Source organism: Podarcis raffonei, chromosome 1, assembly GCF_027172205.1.
Source record: "Podarcis raffonei isolate rPodRaf1 chromosome 1, rPodRaf1.pri, whole genome shotgun sequence".
Lineage (NCBI taxonomy): Eukaryota > Metazoa > Chordata > Lepidosauria > Squamata > Lacertidae > Podarcis > Podarcis raffonei.
Genome location: NC_070602.1, coordinates 93,082,868 through 93,102,999, shown reverse-complemented (window position 1 = coordinate 93,102,999; position 20,132 = coordinate 93,082,868). Strand labels below are relative to the sequence as shown.

The following is a 20,132-nucleotide window of genomic DNA, read 5'->3' as shown; positions in this document are numbered from 1 at the left end:
GTACAATTCCATGTGTGAGAAAATGGGGAGGGAAGGAAATAAAGCTACCAAACGGAACTGTTTGTTTGTTTTTTGTCTGTGTTCATATCATTGTGGTGCTCAATGCTGACAGCATATTCAGCTTCAAATTGTGGAATAGGATTTTTCAGTTCAGAATTTGTGGGCTTTTAAGAATATCTCTGCGCTCTCGCTTTCTCTCCCTCCCTCCCTCCCTCTCACTCTCTCTCTCTCTCTCTCTCTCTCTCTCTCTCTCTCTCTCTCTCTCTCCTGTCCCACACTGCTCTGGTCTATTCAAACACGCAGATGACACAAATGCCACTTCTGAAGCATCCAGATTTCTCTTCATAGAGAGCTTGCACAGCTTTTGCAAGTTAAGATGAGGTGGTGCTTTGGCATTGTAGGCAAGCTATATGCTTCCATGAACTTGTTGTATAGTTTTCGTGGAAAGCAGCCCATTCAAAATAACAAAAGAAATAGAAATCTGCCAGTAGTTGCTACAGAATGCCAGGTTTCCGCACAAGCCAGTGTCTTTCACTGTGAAACATATATATAGTTCAAGTATCTCCTGTTGGTTTCAATAGAACTTAAGTTCCCCAGTATGCTTACAGTTGCAATCTTAGTCCAGAATCCAGAGAGCCCCATGCCTGTGCAGAGATCTTCCTCATCCAGTAGCCAACGCCTTGTCTTGTCCAAAGAGAGCAGTGACTTTCACAAGTGGCTTTTCAGGTGGCGTGCGGTACTCGTGTGGAAAGGGTGGGATGCTGAAAAGCCCTGGCTCTTACTTGGAAGCCCACATTGCATTCCTTTGGAGTTCTAATTCGATTGAAATGAAAGGACAGCTTAAAGAACAAATAAGCTGGTTAGACAAAATGTAGGTTTTGGCTGAGATGACAATAGTGGAAATTAGGAAGGAAAGTTTGCAGACAGAGTTAGGTGTCAAACCTTAACTTTAGGAATAAACATGGTATCAATATTGGGTTTCTTTAAAGTCTTTGAGAGATGTAACAATTTTTTCAAAACTTTGGAAGCCTATGTTAATAGAAAAATTTATTTATTTTTTTTTAAAGCAAGCGAATGGAGTTCTTCTCTGATTAACACCTAATGGTTCCAGCAATTTCTTGTGTGATCTTATACCAGGCTAGGTCAAGACTCTGCCTTACCCCCTTGTAAAGAATGAAGATTGGATGGGTTTTTTTTAAAAAAAAAGCCTATTAATTGTGAATCTTTTTAAAAATAAAGAATTTTTTGTGTTATACATTTAAAATAAGTATAAAATGATTTATATTGCGTGCTGAACATAATACAGTGACTCTGCCTTTTTGCCTAGTAAATTAAAAGGGCTTATAAATACGTTTTATTCATTCAGAGAACTAAATGGGGTTTGGGGGAGGTATATTTTTTTTCTGAGTGGCATGCCCATTGGTGCTTCTGTCCAGCTTTTATTTCTTTCTCCAGTCATTGGATATTCCTGTCACTCCCTTGATTCTCATCTATTGGGCAACCCATTTTGCTTGCCTCATCACCAAGGCTGCTGCCATGGCTACTGCTGCTGTTGTTGTTGTTGAGGATGTTGTCGCAATCCGTCTGCACCATCAGGTTGAACCGCTCTGCCACGCAGTGAGCTGTGAGTCTGGCTTCAGGATCATGGTCCCAGCATTCTGTGATGGTGTCACACAGGAAATGCATTCCCTGAAATTAAGAAGGAAGCTGGGAAGTTAGCAATCTCAAATCTAGGGGGAACGAAACGAACAGGGCATCAAAATAAGGACATGTGTTGTATTTATGATACTGTCCTCCATGCTCTTCCTTCTGCTTCACTACAATTATTGCCCACTTTTGAAATAAAAAGAGCAATCAGTATGCATTACTGGCTCAGTAACATGATTTTTGGCTTTGTGCATGATTTCCTTTTCCCTATTAAGGGGCATCGTATTCCATTCACCTCCCAAAAAATAAACTTGCTGGGGCAACTAAAAATTGACTGGAAGGGTCTTGGGCAGTGTTATAATGGGAAGTGGGGGGGGGCATCTCTCAGGACAATGCCTTAAGAGGAGAAGAGGACTGTTCATGAGAGGACTGGGACTATATGAGGCCATTTTTGTCCACCGAGCACACTTCACTTTGTTTAATACAAAATTATTGATTTCTGCTTTTAGTTTTTTTTTCCCCTCTTCAAATTGCAAGAAACTAAGATGAGAAAATGTGCAAGGCAGCATACGGTAGCAGTTGACAGCTTGCTCTCTTCAATACTGGGTGCATTTGCAACGGTGCTTGTACAAAACGTAAAACATTTATTCTTCTGAGACTGTAATCATAGGTACTTTGAGAGTGCCACTGAACAGAATCAGTATTAGTTATGAGTAAATATACAGAGGGTAGCTCTCTGCATTTCAGAAATAAGCCAAATATAAAATTGTACTATGCCAAGTTAGGATGCATTTTATGTTAAAACATATTAGGTTTGATAAGAAAGTAAGTATGTTAATTTCAATTTCCCCCAATTTCCATTTTGCCTCAGAAACCTGGGAAGGGGGGCTGTGCTTTGGGGGGGCGGGGGCGGGGGCTTCAAGTTTTCTGCAAATGTTGTTTGTGTAGCCACACACTTCTAGGTCTGCTGCTATTTATTTAAAGCATATTTGCCCTGCTCTTCAGAGGAAAGGGCTTCCAGAGATCAATAACATGAGATCAATAACAAATAAGACTGCCCCTGCCCTCAGGCTTACGATCTAAAAAGAAAAGAAACCAAAACGGATGAGGAGGGAAGAAGAAAACAAACTCGGGCACCAGTTCTCAGTTATAAGCTTGAATGGAAACAGTTCAAGAGGAGGAGTAGGCAAAAGAAGGTGGTCTCGTGGCAAAGCCATAAATTTTACCTTCCTTTTTTTGTACTTGCCTGATGCACCAGCCAATTGCCAGGTATCTCTGGACGCCCTCGACCATGCAATACAACATCTCTCATAACCTCCATGCAGGGTTGCTCCCGGACCTTTGATCCAAATGGTAGCTCATAGTTCTTCACCTCTGCAAGGAAGCAACATTGATGTTAGTTAGATGTGCGTGCAATTTAGATACACATTGACTATGTACTTGTCGGGGCAGTGCTGTGGTGCCACCGAGAACATTCACCAGGAAATGGATAATAAAACTACCTCTAGTGGTGGCTTGCAGCTGTACCTGGTGAAGAACTGTTCATTGATCACAACCTGGCTGCCAAGCTTTCTTAACAGGGGACACTTTTAAATTCATTTTTTTAAATAAGATAGTTATTAAGATTTTTTATAATATTACAATAAAATAAAAAAAGAAAAACAGAATAACAAAAATACAGAATAAAGAAACTTTTTAAGAGAAGGAAAAAAAAACCACACATACATTTTCAATTACTTATTTTCTTTTAACTTGTTTCCCGGACCTCCTCATACCTCCCTTTTTTGTATTCCACCCCAAATTGTTAGTTCAGCAAATCCTTACCATTATATTATTACCTATTTATAATCCTTTTTTTCATATTCTATTAAAGCATTACAGCTGGAAACCACTTAATTTCAATCCAACATCATTCTAACACTCATTAATTTTACAATACTTCTGTAGATAATCTTTAAATTTCTTCCAATCTTCTTCCACCGACTCTTCTCCCTGGTCTCGGATTCTGCCAGTCATTTCTGCCAATCCCATATAGTCCATCACCTTCATCTGCCATTCTTCCAAAGTGGGTAGTTCTTGTGTCTTCCAATACTTTGCAATAAGTATTCTTGCTGCTGTTGTAGCATACATAAAAAACGTTCTGTCCTTTTTTGGCACCAATTGGCCGACAATGCCCAGAAGGAAGGCCTCTGGTTTCTTCAGAAAGGTATATTTAAATACCTTTTTCATTTCATTGTAGATCATTTCCCAGAAAGCCTTAATTCTTGGGCACGTCCACCAAAGGTGAAAGAATGTACCTTCAGTTTCTTTACATTTCCAACATTTATTGTCGGGCAAATGATATATTTTTGCAAGCTCGACTGGGGTCATGTACCACCTGTATATCATTTTCATAATATTCTCTCTTAAGGCATTGCATGCCGTGAATTTCATACCTGTGGTCCACAACTGTTCCCAGTCAGCAAACATAATGTTATGTCCAATATCTTGTGCCCATTTAATCATAGCAGATTTCACCGTTTCATCCTGAGTATTCCATTTCAACAGCAAGTTATACATCTTTGACAAAATCTTAGTTTTGGGTTCTAACAGTTCTGTTTCTAATTTTGATTTTTCCACCTGGAAGCCGATTTTCTTGTCCAAATTATATGCCTCCATTATCTGGTAATAGTGTAGCCAATCTCGCACTTTGTTTTTTAGTTTCTCAAAGCTCTGCAGTTTTAGTCTATCTCCCTCCTGTTCCAAAATTTCCCAATATTTCGGCCATTTGGCCTCCATATTGAGCTTTTTCTGAGCCTTCGCTTCCATTGGTGACAACCACCTTGGGGTTTTATTTTCCAATAAATCTTTGTATCTTATCCAAACATTAAACAATGCTTTCCTGACAATATGGTTTTTAAATGCTTTATGTGCTTTAACCTTGTCGTACCACAAATATGCATGCCAACCAAAAACATTGTTAAAACCTTCTAAGTCCAAAATGTCTGTGTTCTCAAGAAGCAGCCAATCTTTTAGCCAGCAGAATGCTGCTGATTCATAGTAAAGTTTAAAGTCTGGCAGGGCAAATCCGCCTCTTTCCTTTGCATCAGTTAATATCTTAAATTTTATTCTGGGCTTCTTGCCCTGCCAGACAACTCTAGAAATATCTTTCTGCCACTTCTTGAAACAATCCATTTTGTCCACAATCTGCAATGTTTGAAACAAAAACAACATTCTAGGCAAAACATTCATCTTTATAGCTGCAATTTGACCCAACAAGGAAAGCTTCAAATTTGACCAAATTTCTAAATCTTTTTTCACTTCTGTCCAACATTTTTCATAATTATCTTTAAATAAGTTCCCATTTTTTGCTGTCATCTCCAAATGTCCACTAAATCCATATTGTCTGTCATCTCAAAAAAGGTTTTGGGTAGTCTCCCATCCTTGGTGACTACCTGCCTTTGTGCCTTGTCCATGTTTGTAGATACTACTCCATTCATGTCCCCCATCAAAATTGTTTTTATAATCCAAATAGTCCAATAAAATCTCCTGCAACTTTTTAAAGAATTCAGATTTCCCCTCATTCGGTGCATAAATTCCTATGATCAAAAATTTCTCTCCTTGAATTTGAATTTCAATTGCCAAAAATCTTCCTTGTTCATCTTTAAAAATTAATTTCGGTAATAGTCTCTCCTTTGCATATATCACAACTCCTCTTTTTTTAACTTTATCCGATGAAATAAACTCCTGTCCCAATCTCTTGTTAATGAGTATTTTCCTGTGTAGCCTTGTTACATGGGTTTCTTGTAGGCAAATCAAGTCCAATTGTTCCTTTTTTAGTAGGTGAAAAACACTTTTTCTCTTCCGAGGGGAGTTAAGGCCATTACAATTCCAACTTAAAAGTTGCAGAGCCATGGTGGGGTTACTTCACTTTACCTCCAACTGCTCCAAGTGTCTGTTCTTGTTCTGTCGGTGGTGTCTCTTTCTCTGGGCCGTGTAATCCAAAGGATAGATTTGCTATGTCTAGTATTCCTTTTTCCAATGCTCTTGGCTCTTCTCCGGCTTCCGCTTCTTTCTGTAAATCTTCTTCGTGGTCTTTCAAAAACCTGTCCTTGTCGTTGACTGATCTTATTTTATCTTTCTTCCTTTATATTTAAAGGATAGTCCTTGAGGAAATTCCCACCTAAAAAGAACTCTGTTTCTTCTCAGCAGGGCAACTAGGTCACTGTAGTCAAGCCTTAAATCCAAAAGATGTTTTGGGATATCCTTGAATACCTCCACTCTTGAGTCATCAATCTCCAAAGTCCTTTGATAGTGCAAATTCAAAATTTTGTCTCTCTCCTCCTTTGATCGGAAAGTAATCAAACAGTCTCTCACCTTGTTCCTCCTTTGTCCTCTTCCAAGTCTAAATGCACTCACTATCTTAAATTCTTCCTTGCCCAAGTCCTGTTGCCAAAAATCTGTAAATTCCTGTGTAAGAAAGTCAGCCAAATTGTCTTTCTCACGTTCTGGTACCGCCCTAATTCTTAAATTCTTTTGTTTATCTTTCAATTCAATCATAGACAATGTCAAACCGTGGTCCTCCAGTTGCTTATATACTGGTGGTATCTTCTCTTGAGTAGCAGTTGCTATGTCTTTTGCTTCTTCAGCAATCTTTCTGGTCGAAGCAGATTCCTGCAATAATTTTTCAATAGATTGTGTATTGGTAGTGACCTTCTGTCCCAAATTGTTAATGCTTGTAGTATTCAGATCAATTTTAACTGATGCTTCAGATACTTGTTTATTTGTCTCAGCTACTTGCTTGGCTAAATTTTCCAAAGATTCATTAATTTTTCCAAGTGCATGTGCTAAAACATCTTCAGATGACATAACTTTTGGTTTAACCTGTGGGGGAGCAACCCCTGGTATTCCAGATGCACCAGATGTTGAGGCCCTTCGCTGTTGTGCAGTGTCTGTTCGGTATTGCCTGCCAGACCTAGTAGTCTTTTCTTGCACCGGCTCTAATTTTGCTTTTCCATCTGCCATAACACTCTCATGAGAATCCAAGGTCAGTCCCACGGTTTGGAAGGTTGTTTTGAAAAGGAATTTTCCAACCCAGTTGTTATTGTAACAATGTCAACCTCCTCTAGGGGGACACAATAGCCAGAACTTCAACTTTTAAAGTACAAATATAGTCCTAATAAGTCCCCCAATTCACTTAAAAAGAAGATAACAGTTTCAGTCCACTTAAAAAGTTACTTTAAAACCAGGAGAAGTCCAGAAACACTGTATCTCTTTTGCAGAGCTAGCTGTCAAAAATCCTCTGCTTACCGATAGGCTTTCCACTGAGCGGCTTTCCTTGTCTAGGGGCAGTCCGTTCCCAGGTTTTAGGCCGCGGATTTTAGCTTCCTTTTCCTCTTATTTTGCAGGTAATTAAGCCACAAACTTTCCCCCCTCCACGACACTTTTAAATTCAGGCAGCACATTTAAAGATTTGTCGAAATGCCACTGTATGTTTCAGAAAAGAAGTTTGCTTCCTTTAGTATTGGCAGCACGGTATTGGCTGGTTGATGCCCACAGTTTGTTTTAAAACCTGTAAACTGTTAAAAGTAGTAGCACCTACAGCCAAACCGTTGTGTTTGAGATGTGGAGTTGCAGAGGGATGTGTATGTGGAAGTACAACAGGTACTTCCTTAATGGACCACGCTGCAGGTCACAGCAGAGGCCGCTAAGTATTTGTTGCTTGTTGTAGTGGTTAGGGTGGTGGACCTGGGAGACCAGGAGTCCAATCCCCACTCAGGCATGAAGCGCACGGGGTGACCTTGGGCCAGTCACTGCCTCTCAGCCTAACCTGAGGTTAGTTTTGAGGATAAAGGTGGAGAGGGAGAAAACCTTGCATGTCACCTTGAGTTCCTTGGAGAAAAGGTGGGGTATAAATGTAATGACAGATAAATGAACCCGAATCCATATTGCACCAGTGCTGTATAGCTCCCCATCCCCACCATCCTGTTAACACATTTGCCCATAGATTTCACATACACTGCCCTTGTAGACTGTTCCACATGTTAGCGTCTGGACTTGCATCTCATGAGAATTAGAATCAGCACAAGCCCAAATCGCTTTGAATTAGCGGGACAGGTTAGCATTGCTGCTACCAGTTCAAAGCCTGATTGTGTAGCGGGAAATGCTAAAGCAATAAATTAACCCCCGTTAATGAATTTTTGTTACTGCTGATGAAATGTGGGTTCCTTTAGTGGCCATTTGCACTCCAATGCTTCCTTCAATCTTCTTTGTATTTTCTTTCATTTTAGCAGGCTCTTAGTGACGCCTCCTTTAACATAATAAAATGGTACAATCATTTCCTAGTGGAGAGGCAATGCAATCTCCACTGGAGCCACACAAATCCCCATGCTATTGAGATAGGTCATTTGCCCATCTATTCTAGCATTATTTGCCTTGGCTTATGGGCAGCGTCGCTTTTTGAGTCCTGGGGCCAGGAGCCTTTCCCGGCCTTGCTACCTGAGACCCATTTTTGCAAGAGATGCCCTCCTTCCATCTGAGAAATGCATCCTTCTGCTAAGGCAGGAGTGGCTAACCTGTGGCCCTCCAGATGTTAGCTTTCATCAGCCTCTGCCTACATGACTGGCACTCATAGAGATATTGGGAGTTTTAGTTCATCAACATCTAGGGTGGGGTGGCCATAGGTTAGCTTCTCTGCACTAAGGTTTGCTCCCACCTCCCTCTGGCAACTTCTTGGAACAGCCATGTTTGTTTTGCCCAGTGGACCTGTAAAGCGGGGCTTGGAAGACAGCAGACTCTGCTGGTATAGACTTACCTCCTATGGCGTCACACCTGGAGGCAATCTCCCATAAAACCAGAGCCATGGAATAAACATCCATTTGTTTGAAGGACTCCAGATCTTCGAGATTCACTCGAGATTCCAAAACTTCAGGAGCCATATATCTGGCAGTGCCCACCTGACCATAAATTGAGTAGATGTTAGAAGGGGTGGAGGAGAGAAGCCGTGGTGATTCCAAGTTAAAAGGAGGCTGCAAAGCACTAGAAGATCTGCGGTATAGACTGGACCTTTTGTGCTCCAGAGTTGCTCCACCCCTTTATCTCTAGGTTTTTGTCTCTAGGTTTTTAGGGTAGCCAGGAAAGTGTTTAACGTACACTTGAAACTTAAGAACTTGATGGTGATGGTAAAATCTTCTCTAAACTTACCAGCCGTTACTGGGATGGGAACCAAGGCCCAAATTAGATGTGACAATAATTGAGAGCTTCTTTCCTGGGTTTTCTGTTTGTTTCATTCAAACCAAAAGGTGCTGTGGGCAGCTCTGAGTTTGAATGGAGGAAAGTACCACTCTACTGTCCAGTGGGCAGCTTTCTGCTCAAATCACTCCTCTCCCTGCCGCTTCTCCACCATGAGGGGAAAGACATTGAGTATTGCAGTGGTGTTAGATTTTGAATGCAAAAAGAGCTTGGGAAGATCAAGTAGCCCCGGCCTTTGATTACAAACTAGCTGCCAAAAACAAGATACCCTCCAGAACCTGGAACACAGTAGCTATTTGTCATTCAGCATCAAAGGTGATTCCAAGCCAATTGTGTACCAACAAGCAGGGCGCCCTCTTAAATCATAGTTGCATGTGTGTATATGGAACATGCTGAATGCCTGCAGCAAATTCCATAGCAGCGTTGCCTTTTCAGAGCTTTTTCATACTGCCTGCTATCCACTATTGTGGGTTATATTTGCCATTCTGAAGGACCCCCTTCACACATAGAAGGGCAGCAGGCAGCACTTCTGGCCCCACCCCAAGATTTATAAACTGAACAGGCTGTCCAGGGGAAGCTTATGAGTGTCATGCTCTACAGATGCAGCAGGCTTTCATGTGACCTGGATCCCCATTCACACAGGGTTCTAGATCACATGGAAAACCTGTATAATGCAGGCTTCCGCTATGCAAATGTCCATGCTCAACACATGGAAGCTGGGATTGGTAAATCAAATGATGTTTTGGGGTGGGGTCAGTGGCACAGCCCCCACTGCCCCTTGCACAGTGCGCATAACTCTTTGCATGGGTAGCGCATGAAAGAGGCTAAGATCTTTCTACTTTCCATCAAGCGGAATGGATTGCTCTGCTGGTTTCATTCTACAGCACTCACCTGTCCGCTGTTTGCAAAATCTTCCACACTTAAGGCTGGATCCAGCCTCAGAGCAATCCCAAAATCACAGAGCACACATTCCTGTTCGTTCTTAATGAGGATGTTGGTGCTTTTGATGTCCCGGTGGGCGATGGGGATCTTTGGACTGCCACAGGCAGTGTAGTCGCTGTGCAAGTGAGCCACACCACTCACTAGGGAGCCAGCCATCTTCTGCAAGTCCCTCCAGCTCAGAACATTCCTGGACAAATAATCCTTGAGGTTTCCCTGGCTATGGTAGGCCGTGATGAGCCAGTATTCTTTCTGGAGTCCAGAGTGCCTCTCCTCCGCCGTGAGGAACTGAAGGATGCTATCATGCTTGAGGTTGGCATCGCTGAAGATCTGGCTTTCGTTTTTCCAGGAAGCATAGTCCTCGCAGGGGAAAATCTTCACTGCCACCGTCTCGTACTGCCCCGAAGAGGCATGCTTCAGCTTTGCTCTCCAGACTTCTGCAAACTGCCCTTTCCCGACTCGCTCATCTAGCTCAATAGGCAACAGTTCGGTGTTGTGGTTGATGTTGTTGGCGCAGGCTGTGCTCAAGGCGACGCGGTGGTCAATCTTGATAGATAGTATCTCATCGTAGCTAGTGGCTCTGCTGGGTTCAGGCAGTGGGCGGTGCTGGACTTGTTTCTGGGGCCATTCCTTAGCTCTCCTCCTCTGCCTGTGGGTTCGGCAGAGATAGAACGTCACCGTTATCATGATGGCAACCAGCAGTGGGGGCAACAGGCTGATGGCTGCCACAGGAATTATTTCTTTGCTTTGTAGCATGGAGTATCCTATAGTGAAAGGAAAGCGAAAAATAATATACAGCAAGAACATCTCCGCATAGGCCAGTTAGTCAACATGAACAGCTTTTCTTAGTGAAGAATGAACATAAAACCAATAACTTGTGGGGAAGAATCACAGCTCAACCCCCAACTACTCCAGGTAGAGCTGGAAATGTTCCTTGTCTGAAAACCCTGGAGGGCTGCTGCCACTCAGTGCAGGCAGTTCTCAGCTAGATGGACCAATGGTCTGACTCAGAATAAGGCAGCTTCCTACGTACCTTCTCCTGTATCCTAGGGCTCAACATTTCAAGTGCTAACATTTTCTACCATGGGTTTGCTTGGTTCTCTGTTTTCTTTAATATAAACAGTGGTACATCGGGTTACATACGCTTCAGGTTACAGATGCTTCAGGTTACAGACTCCACTAACCCAGAAATATTACCTCGGGTTAAGAACTTTGCTTCAGGATGAGAATAGAAATCGTGCTCCAGTGGCGCGGCAGCAGCAGGAGACCCCATTAGCTAAAGTGGTGCTTCAGGTTAAGAAAAGTTTCAGGTTAAGAATAGACCTCCAGAACGAATTAAGTACGTAACCAGAGGTACCACTGTAGTGCGATTTTGGAAAAAATAGCCATGCAGTCTAACACGTGGCAAATGTTAATTTATTATTCATTTGTTTATTATTACATGTATATCCCACCTTTCCTCCTGGGAGCTCAAGATGGTATATCAGGTCCCCCTCTGCTTTTCATTTTATTCTCAGCAACTATCGGCAGAGCAGCAGCCACTCAAAGATTACAACCAAGTCAGCCACAGTCATCTGTATCGCAGCACTTTACCACGCATTTAGGAAACAGGCACATTTCCCCCACATTTTACAATTTGGTAAGTTAGTTGTTTTGTTCTCAGACATAGTCAGGAGATCTGACCTGGGAAGAAGCCCCAACTCATGGGGTAAAGCACATGCCGGAGACTTTTGAGATGTGCTGTTAATTAGTATATATGTACTGTAGATCTGACGGCGGTATAAGCAGCTTCATGTGCACTCAAGATGACAGAGCCAAATCTTTCTTGCCGACTAAAATGAATAGTCTTTACAAAAACTCAGCTCTTAGATCATAAACCCAAGAGACCGAGGGTGGAAAATGCTGGTAACTCCTTTGCTCAGGTCTTTTGAAAATATAAATGGCCCTGCTATCAATGATCAGATGAATCTAAGGAAGGAATGCTAAATCAAAGCAGTCCGTCCAGCGGCAGTGTGGGAGCGTGGTCCAAGAGGTTCTGACTCCCAAGACTCCTTCCACTTCCCTCCCCCCACCCTTTTAACTCACAGATTTTTTAATTTTATCATGGGGCAGCTAGGTGCAGTGCTGCTGAGACCTCTGAATTTCCCAGAGGCACCTAAACAGGTAAATCTCTGTAGGGGGAAAAACAGAAAGCACCCAGTGGTGGGTGCTGTTAATGCACTCATAAGAAGCACAAAATGCATCACTGTGAAAGGAGCCTGCTGGGTGGAGCTGCCATAGATGCTCCCTCTCCCCCCCCCCCCCCCGGCCACACTCAGCAAGTAAGAACCTGTTTCACACTGCACCCAAGTGGCCCTGGAAGTGCAGCTCTGGTCAGGAAAGAGACTAAGACTGGGCACCACTATCTTTCCTTGTGAATTGAAGATTATGGAGCAGATTGATTGCTGTTAGGCCAGGTTTGTAAGAGCTGGATTATAACCATGCCAAATGCTTGAAGAACAGGCTGGCTAATCTTTGTGGAAAAGATCCTGTTCTGCAGTTCCTAGTGGCTGAAATCACTACTAGGATGGGGATGTTTGTAAACCGCACTTGCAGCTATAGCACCTTACAGTACTTGCGCCTCTGATTCGCAGATGCTGCAGACTGTTGCAGGAGCCTCTTTGCTGCCACCTGCTGGTTGTAATGTGAACCTACTGCTGCCCCATTAGCTGGGAGTATTTGCAATGAAACAAGCTTTACTGCTGAGTTTACATTGCAACGTTTCTGCATGCTGAGATCCACCTAAGGGATACTCACTGACTGCATCCTTGAATAAACCGTAAGTAAGGTCCATGTGCGTGCATTTGTACTCATGCTTAAAGGTGTTGTTTTTTAAAAAATGAAACTCATAAAAGAAAGCATACAAACTAACACAATGAACTAAAATGGGAACAGTTCATTCAGATAGCTAATAAAAATGGAAACTATTTTAAGTTTGCAAAAAAGAAAGCTACCATTGATGCTAAAAGTTCTTTAAAGTCTGGGGAAAGCATAAATGATTTTGCCTGGCAGCCAAATGAGAGTAATAAGGGTGCTACATGGGTCTCAATAGGAAGGTTGGCATCCCAAAGCTGAGGATCTAGATTAAAAGGCTCTTTTTGGGCACTGCCCACCACACTTCAGATGGTGAGACCAGCTTAAGGAAGGCCTCAGGCAGTGACCTCAGTGGATGGGCAGATTGATATGGGAGAAGATGGCCCATCAGGTATTAGGAAGATAAACCTTGTGGCTTTAAGAGTTAATACTGGCACTTTCAATTGAACTTGGAAACCTGCTAGGAGCCAGGGGAGTTGTTTTCAATACAGGCAAGATACGAGATATGATCTCTTCTCCCCGTTGCAAAGAGATAGGTGCAGTTCCTCACTGCTGCTCATGAAATTCAAATAAAATCTTTGAAAGGATTCTTGGCCAAGTATAATACTGAGGAAGAGAAGTTCAAGAGCCATCCCCTAAGCAAAAAGCCTTTGCTGCATGACCTCAGTGGGTGCAGCCTACAGTTCAGATACTGGAAAAAGAAACTCAAAGCGTTTGGCTGTTTTACTTGGCAGTTTACAAAAAAATAAAAATCTGCCACAGCTAACTTCTGCTAAGCTGTGAATGTTTCTAAAATAGGCATTGAGTTCAAACCACAGGATCAACCTCAAATGATATAATTTGAGTTTGTTTTGGAAAGCGCGAAGCCTGGCTATCTCCTGCTTCTCTAATGGATTTACCTGATGGGTATGACTACATCGCTAAAGGCTGTGAAATCCAATGGAAAGCAGAATTGTTTTCAGAGGATTTTCCAGGACTTCTCTTATGTGCAAACCCTGAAGTAATAACTGTGTACATAATTCCCATCAGCTGCTTAAGTATGTTGCCTCCCGGGCTGCAAAGTCATCAGCTTGTAGCAGGGATCATTAAATGAGCCTGAAGAATTATCAGGCAGGCAGTTGTTTTCTATGAAAACAAATGCTGAAATGTAAAGAAAAGGAAAACCATCGCCTCATATTTCTCTGTGCCTCCCACTGCTTTTTCTGCCAGAAATGAATTGGTTCTGGAAGAAAGAAAAAAACCCACCTCACAGTCAAATGAAACAAGAAATGTTGAGGGCATCTAAATATTCCTCAATGGATATATTCTGAATCGAGCAATATAATCTCTATTAGGTAGATTTAGAGTTATAATATAGCCTTGGCCACCTTCCTGTGGTCCTTGCCTGCTCTCAAAAGGGTGTAGGAGGATAAATGGCATATAATGAATATGGTATGCTCCTTGCTGAACCCCAAACAATAATGTGCCACTGCTTTAAATGATCCAGGGAAGCCAAAAAAAAAATGAGTTTCTTTGCATACTGCTAACTCTAAGAGGCCCGAGGTAAAACTTCACACACAGTATATCTATAATCAGTGCTTTTTTCTTAAAAATTTTTTAGGGGTACTCTCATTTTGACTCAAGAAAACCACCATTTTATAGTTCAAATTGGGAAAAAGAAATACAGTAAATGGACAAAAATACAAAGATTCACAAAATGTTTAGGGGTATGTGTATCCCTGCAGCCCCTCCAGGAAAAATGCACTGTCTATAACAGGGGTCAGCAATTTTTTTCAGCTGTGAGCCGGTCCACCGTCCCTCAGACCATGTGGTGGGCCAGACTATATGGGGGGGGGGGGAATGGACAAATTCCTATGCCCCACAAATAAACTAGAGATGCATTTTAAATAAAAGCACACATTCTACTCATGTAAAAACACCAGGCAGGCCCCACAAATAACCCAGAGGTGCATTTTAAACAAAAGGACACATTCTACTCATGTAAAAACATGCTGATTCCTGGACTGTCCGTGGGCCAGATTGAGAAGGCGATTGGGCCTTAGGTTGCCTACCCCTGGTCTATAATGAAAAGCAATGATTTTTGTCGCCGCCACTGCACTGTCCATTTGACCTTGGCACTGGCTGCCATAAGATGTGATCATAATCCACAGTGTAACTTATTGATAACTAAAATGATAATTCATTTGAGGGCTTCCCTCACACAATACTGGCAAAACCTGGAAGTGATGGCCACCGACGACCACATGTTCTTAGTACGCTTTTCCTTTCAAACAGTTTCGTTTTATGTTATGTGGACTTGGTCTGTGTTGAAAAAAGAAAGTGGACAATAGCTTTATCCAGTAAATTGGTTGCTCACATATTCCTTGTTGAGAGAACAGTCACTGGCCCTGTGTGCACATAATGTTAAGCCCAAACCATGGCTAAGCCTGAATAAGTCTGTGTTTTTACAGTAAAAATCAAGTCTGTTTCATTCCAGTCCTCCTGCTGTAAGGTAAGGTATGATTTGGCTTAATGTTATGTCCAAACCCATGCTCAAGTTTCTCTCCCTGGACAGATTTAACATGTCAAACCATTGCTTAACTCAAGGTAGCATGGCTGCAAGAGGACTGAGGGACCAGTGAAGTGGCTGTGATTTTTTCTGTTGGTACCTGAACACTTGCACATTCACACTTAGCCATGGTCTGGGTTAGTGCTATGTGTAAGCCAGACCACAGCAAACAGTATCAACTGTGTGCAATGACAGCAACCACAGAATGCTAAGTTCCTACATGTTCAACTAAAATTCTATTGCTCTCTTGCTTCCAACTACGGTTTGTTGTTGCTCCTGTTGCTTTCTTACTTGTTTTTCCATGCAATTAAGATGCAACAGTGCAACCTTGATTTTTATATGTCACATATCACATGACATATAAATAAATATTTGCATTAAATGTTGCATTAAAATAAATAGTCTGCCCATCATGCCCGTGGAATTTTCTGGAGCACCATTTATAATTCAGCTATAGATTCTGAAGCTGATAATGTGACTTCAGGGGCGATTTTCTTCCTAAAGCAGGCTACGTAATCATTGCACATTGGATAAACTCAAGTTTCAGTTTCACAGCTCAAAAACTGCATCAAACTTTACCACAGTTTGGTCCAAACTAAGCAGACCCACAATTAGGGCAGGAGGGATGGGGAGAGGCATCTCCCTGCTACATTTTGTTCCTTCCCACACATGACCCAGCCTGGTGTTTTATGTTTTTGCCTGACAGGCAAACTTTCTATGGAATGTTTGGGAGGTGGGGAGCTGTGGTTGGGCCATCTCTGTTTTTAGACTGTATAAGCAGGAAACAGATCCCATTCCTCGCAAAACTAACATCTGATAAGGTCAACACTGAAAGCGATGGCTTAGCTTACAAGTCTAAAATAATACTGGCTTGAACATATGCCTACGGAGTCAAACCATCAATCCACCATGGGTCGCCAGTATGCTGCCCTTCCAATGTTATTGGACTGCAATTCCCATCTTCCCTGGCCATCAGCTGCGCTGGCTAAGGCCCACGAGTCTAGCAGCATCTAGAGGTCACCTTGTTGGCTACTACTGGTCTACTTTAATGGTCAGTTACGGTACTTTAACTGATCTACTCTGACAGTCAACGAGACCTTAGGCAGAACTCCTTCCCTGCCTTGCAACATAGGCTACTTTCACACTGAACATTTACTGTAGAATATTTACACTGCATTCTCTCACTTTTTCTGGGGAATCTATAATGTTGTGAACAAAACATCCCCCTCTCATGTTCTGTCCAGCTTCCCTCCCCCCGCCCCACTTCAGAGCTCAGAAAGTGAAGCTTTTTAAAATTCAGTTGAGTAGCTGCATCATTTCCCCAGCTGTAAATGGCCAACTGTGTTACTACAGTGGTACCTTGATTCTCTAAATTCAAGAGAATCCGTTCAACTCCCAAAATGCTTCAGAAACCAAGGTGTGGCTTCTGATTGGCTGCAGGAGCTTCCTGCACTCAATCGGAAGCTGCGGAAGTTGCGTTGGACGTCTGGCTTCCGAAAAACGTTCGCAAACAGGAACACTCACTTCTAGGCTTGTGGTGTTCAGATGCTGATTTGTTTGGGAGCCAAGCTGTTCAACTACCAAGGTACCACTGTAATCCGCCAGGTTAGATTGTTCAGTCTAGCCATTTTCTACATTATGCTGGAGTCATTTTTTTCTCCTCTCTAGGAATTGACTCAATCATTTCAACCCAAATAACATTGCCTTTATATCAGTCCTCTCCTCCCCACTTTCACCCCAATTGCAGCAGGGGCAAGAATGACTGGGAATGAAGATGGGGGAGAAAGGATTTAACACACGCACCCCAATGGCAGAGGCGGATTTAGGGGAGCACAATCAGTTTGCCTACACTGGGTGCTACACCGAGAGGGCAACACAGGGGGCATCGCAACAATGACAAACAACAGGGGGGTGGAGTTTTTCTATATGCAAGTACAGCTGCTAGAATAGTGATTGCTGCTAGGTGGAAGTCACAAACTATACCCACAAAGGAGGAATGGATTTGTAAACTAAATGAATAGTTTATTTTGGCAAAATTAACTGCTATAATAAAAAATCAGTCAAATCAAAAATTAAAAAAGGAGTGGAAATGTTTTGATGAATATATGGCAAAATATTGCTTAAAAAAAGATATGCTAATATGCCTAGATTAAAATGTGAAGTACTCGATGGAAGAAAAATCAGTAAGGAAAGATAATAAGAATATATAGATGATTTGAGAAGGTTGTAGAATGCAAAGATTATTGTAAATTGTATAATATGGAGGAAATTGAGTGGGGACGGAGGGAAGCGGGAGGAAGGAGAAAGGAATAATATGATAGATTGAGGAAATAGAAATGTAAATGTATGGGGGGATGGGGAGGAAATGGTGTTGGCTTTGGTACATCTGTATTGTAAAGTATTATGTGAAAACCAATAAAAAAACAACACACACAATGACAAACAACGGAAGGTGAGAGGTGGGGGCGCCACTGAAATTTTAAAGCCAAAAGTCTGCCACTGCCAACAGTATGAATAAAAATAATCTCCTCTAAGATGAGGAAAGGTGGACTGAAACCAGGAAGAATACTCACCATTGGTGTGCTTTTCAAAAATGAGTTTGTCATTGCATTCCTGTTCATTCACACAGCCACAGATGTAAAATATCCCCTCCTCATTGTGCTGACGGACCATAACACACTGGGATGTGTTATACTTGGGAACCATGACATTTTCCACGGGAAGCTGCGGATTATGACAAAGAGTACTCACTCTAATGCTCTCATTGTCTTGTTTCCTGAAATGCATAATTAATCGGAAAAAATGATCACTGTGAAGGTAGAATAATGTAAGCCAACATTTATGTACTTGTTCATAAACAAATAATAAATCAGTCCTGAACATAGATTCAAGTTACAAGAAAGGAGATTCCAACTAAACATACAGAAAACCTTTCTGACAGTAAGGTAAAGGTAAAAAGGCAGAAGATCCCTGGACGGTTAGGTAATTATGGGGTGCGCATCTCACATCAGGCCAAGGGAACCGGTGTTTGTCTGCAGACAGCTTTCTAGGTCATGTGGCCAGCATGACTAAACCACTTCTGGTGCAACAGGACACCGTCACAAAAACCAGAGTGCATGGAAACACTGTTTACCTACTGCCACAGCAGTACCTATTTATCTACTTGCACTGGCATGCTTTCAAACTGCTAGGATGGCAGGAACTGGGACAGAGCAATGGGAGCTCACCCCGTCATGGGGATTTGAACCGCCAACCATCTAATTAGCAAGCCCAAGAGGCTCAGTGGTTTAGTCCACAGCACCACCCACATCCCTCTCTGACAGTAAGAGCTGTTCGACGGTGGAACAGTCTCCCTCGGGAGGCTGTGGACTCTCCTTCCTTGCAGGATTTTAAGCGGAGGTTGGATGGCCATCTGCCATGGATGCTTTAACTGATATTCCTGTATTGCAGGGGGTTGGACTAGATGACCCTTGGATCCCTTCCAACTCTATGATTCTATAAATGTACCTTGACACAGTAGCCTACATAGTGCTTTGTACAAGGGGTGGAATTCACCATTGCCTGTTACAAATGTTCTGCGGCTTGCCAGATCCCTTCCTCTCCTCACCCCACATACTGTTCTGGGGGTTCTCCTGACCATTTGGGGGGGGGGAGTCTTGTTGCACAACTGGAGGTCCTTGCACAGGGCTTCTGCTGATGGGGCTCATTAGGTGAATGCTGCCCAAGGCTGTTAATATTTCCCGATGCCAACTGGAAGTGTATCCAAAAGTTGTCTTTGGGCTTGTTCACACTGGATCAAAATACAGATTTGCACCTGCCTGCCTCCCCATTGATGTAGTGGTGTCCACATGGCAGCCTCCTCATCATAGTGTTGTCTTGAACCTGGAAATGTAAGGTTTTTCCATCCTTGGAAAGTCCAAAATAGACAGGATCAAAACCCCCACATTTAAAGGGGCGGGGGAGGTACAGGACAACACTTTCATTCCTATCAGATGAACTCCCATATAAATTAAAAATGTCAATTGCTTGTCCCCAACTGTGACTTTGTACTTAGTAGAATCCTCAAGATATAATGTGCAGCAGTTGGAAAATGTAACTGCTAGGTGTGGATCTTTCCGTAACTATGTTCTTGCACTTTATTTTACATTTAATATGTAAATGTTTTTATTAACAGAGGTGCCAGAACCCATCTGAGAGGTACTGAGTTCTGGTGAGTTACGGCTTTAAAAAAAGCCCTGCTTATAATGTTTATATTTCCTTTTACCCATATTCTAATATTATCTGTGCATTTGATTTCATTGACAGTTTGTTTCATCGCCCATTAGGGATGTGCTTAATGAGGGTTGGTGCTCTTTGCCTGCTTACCATATAGACACACAGATTTCCTCTGACTTTTCACAATAGGAGCTCAGATCACAGTTGCTGTAGCACTCCTGATCTTTACAGACTGGGTACGTGTTATTACACCACTTACATAAATTGCTCTTCACATTCCGCCCTCCTTGGCCGTCATGTGCTGTGAATAAAAAGAAATCAAACAAAAGGAGCATCTTTAGTTGTTTGAATGAACAATTTTGTATATATGTCTCATCTGCTGATTCTGAGTTCACACACGGGTCATTAATTGACATACAGTACTATGATACCGTCATCCACGGGGAGAGAATGCACAGGTTTCACATATTGCAAGCACCATGTGAATGTGTGTGTCTGGTGGAATCTAGATACACATAAAAAAATGTTGTGAAAATGGTTTTTTCAAAAACGTTCTGGAAAATATATTGAATTTGCCATAGCTCACCATCGCCATCTAGTGTCACATTTGTATAATGCACTTGACAACACACTTAAAACTTTTTATTTGCAGCTGTATAGCTGAGCCCTTTTTGTGTGTGTGTGTGTGTGTGTGTGTGTG

The 20,132-nt window shown here is 42.3% G+C and overlaps 1 protein-coding gene across 2 annotated transcripts in view; it reads right to left on the bottom strand.

The window, feature by feature from the left end:
- Nucleotides 1-823: 823 nt before the first annotated feature.
- The window catches only part of LOC128421534 (TGF-beta receptor type-2-like), a 41,068-nt gene continuing 21,759 nt past the window's right edge, over nt 824-20,132 (bottom strand). Inside the window, exons 2-7 of one of the 2 annotated variants that reach the window (XM_053404495.1) lie at nt 19,692-19,733; nt 17,791-17,993; nt 9,769-10,580; nt 8,441-8,582; nt 2,894-3,021; nt 824-1,689 (exon numbers count right to left, since the gene is read on the bottom strand). In XM_053404495.1, the coding sequence (XP_053260470.1) occupies nt 1,456-1,689; nt 2,894-3,021; nt 8,441-8,582; nt 9,769-10,580; nt 17,791-17,993; nt 19,692-19,693 (1,521 nt within the window). In that variant the 5' untranslated portion in view covers nt 19,694-19,733 and the 3' untranslated portion in view covers nt 824-1,455. Of the gene's footprint in view, nt 1,690-2,893; nt 3,022-8,440; nt 8,583-9,768; nt 10,581-17,790; nt 17,994-19,582; nt 19,734-20,132 lie in introns of both variants that reach the window. The other variant, XM_053404485.1, reaches the window with a different exon arrangement.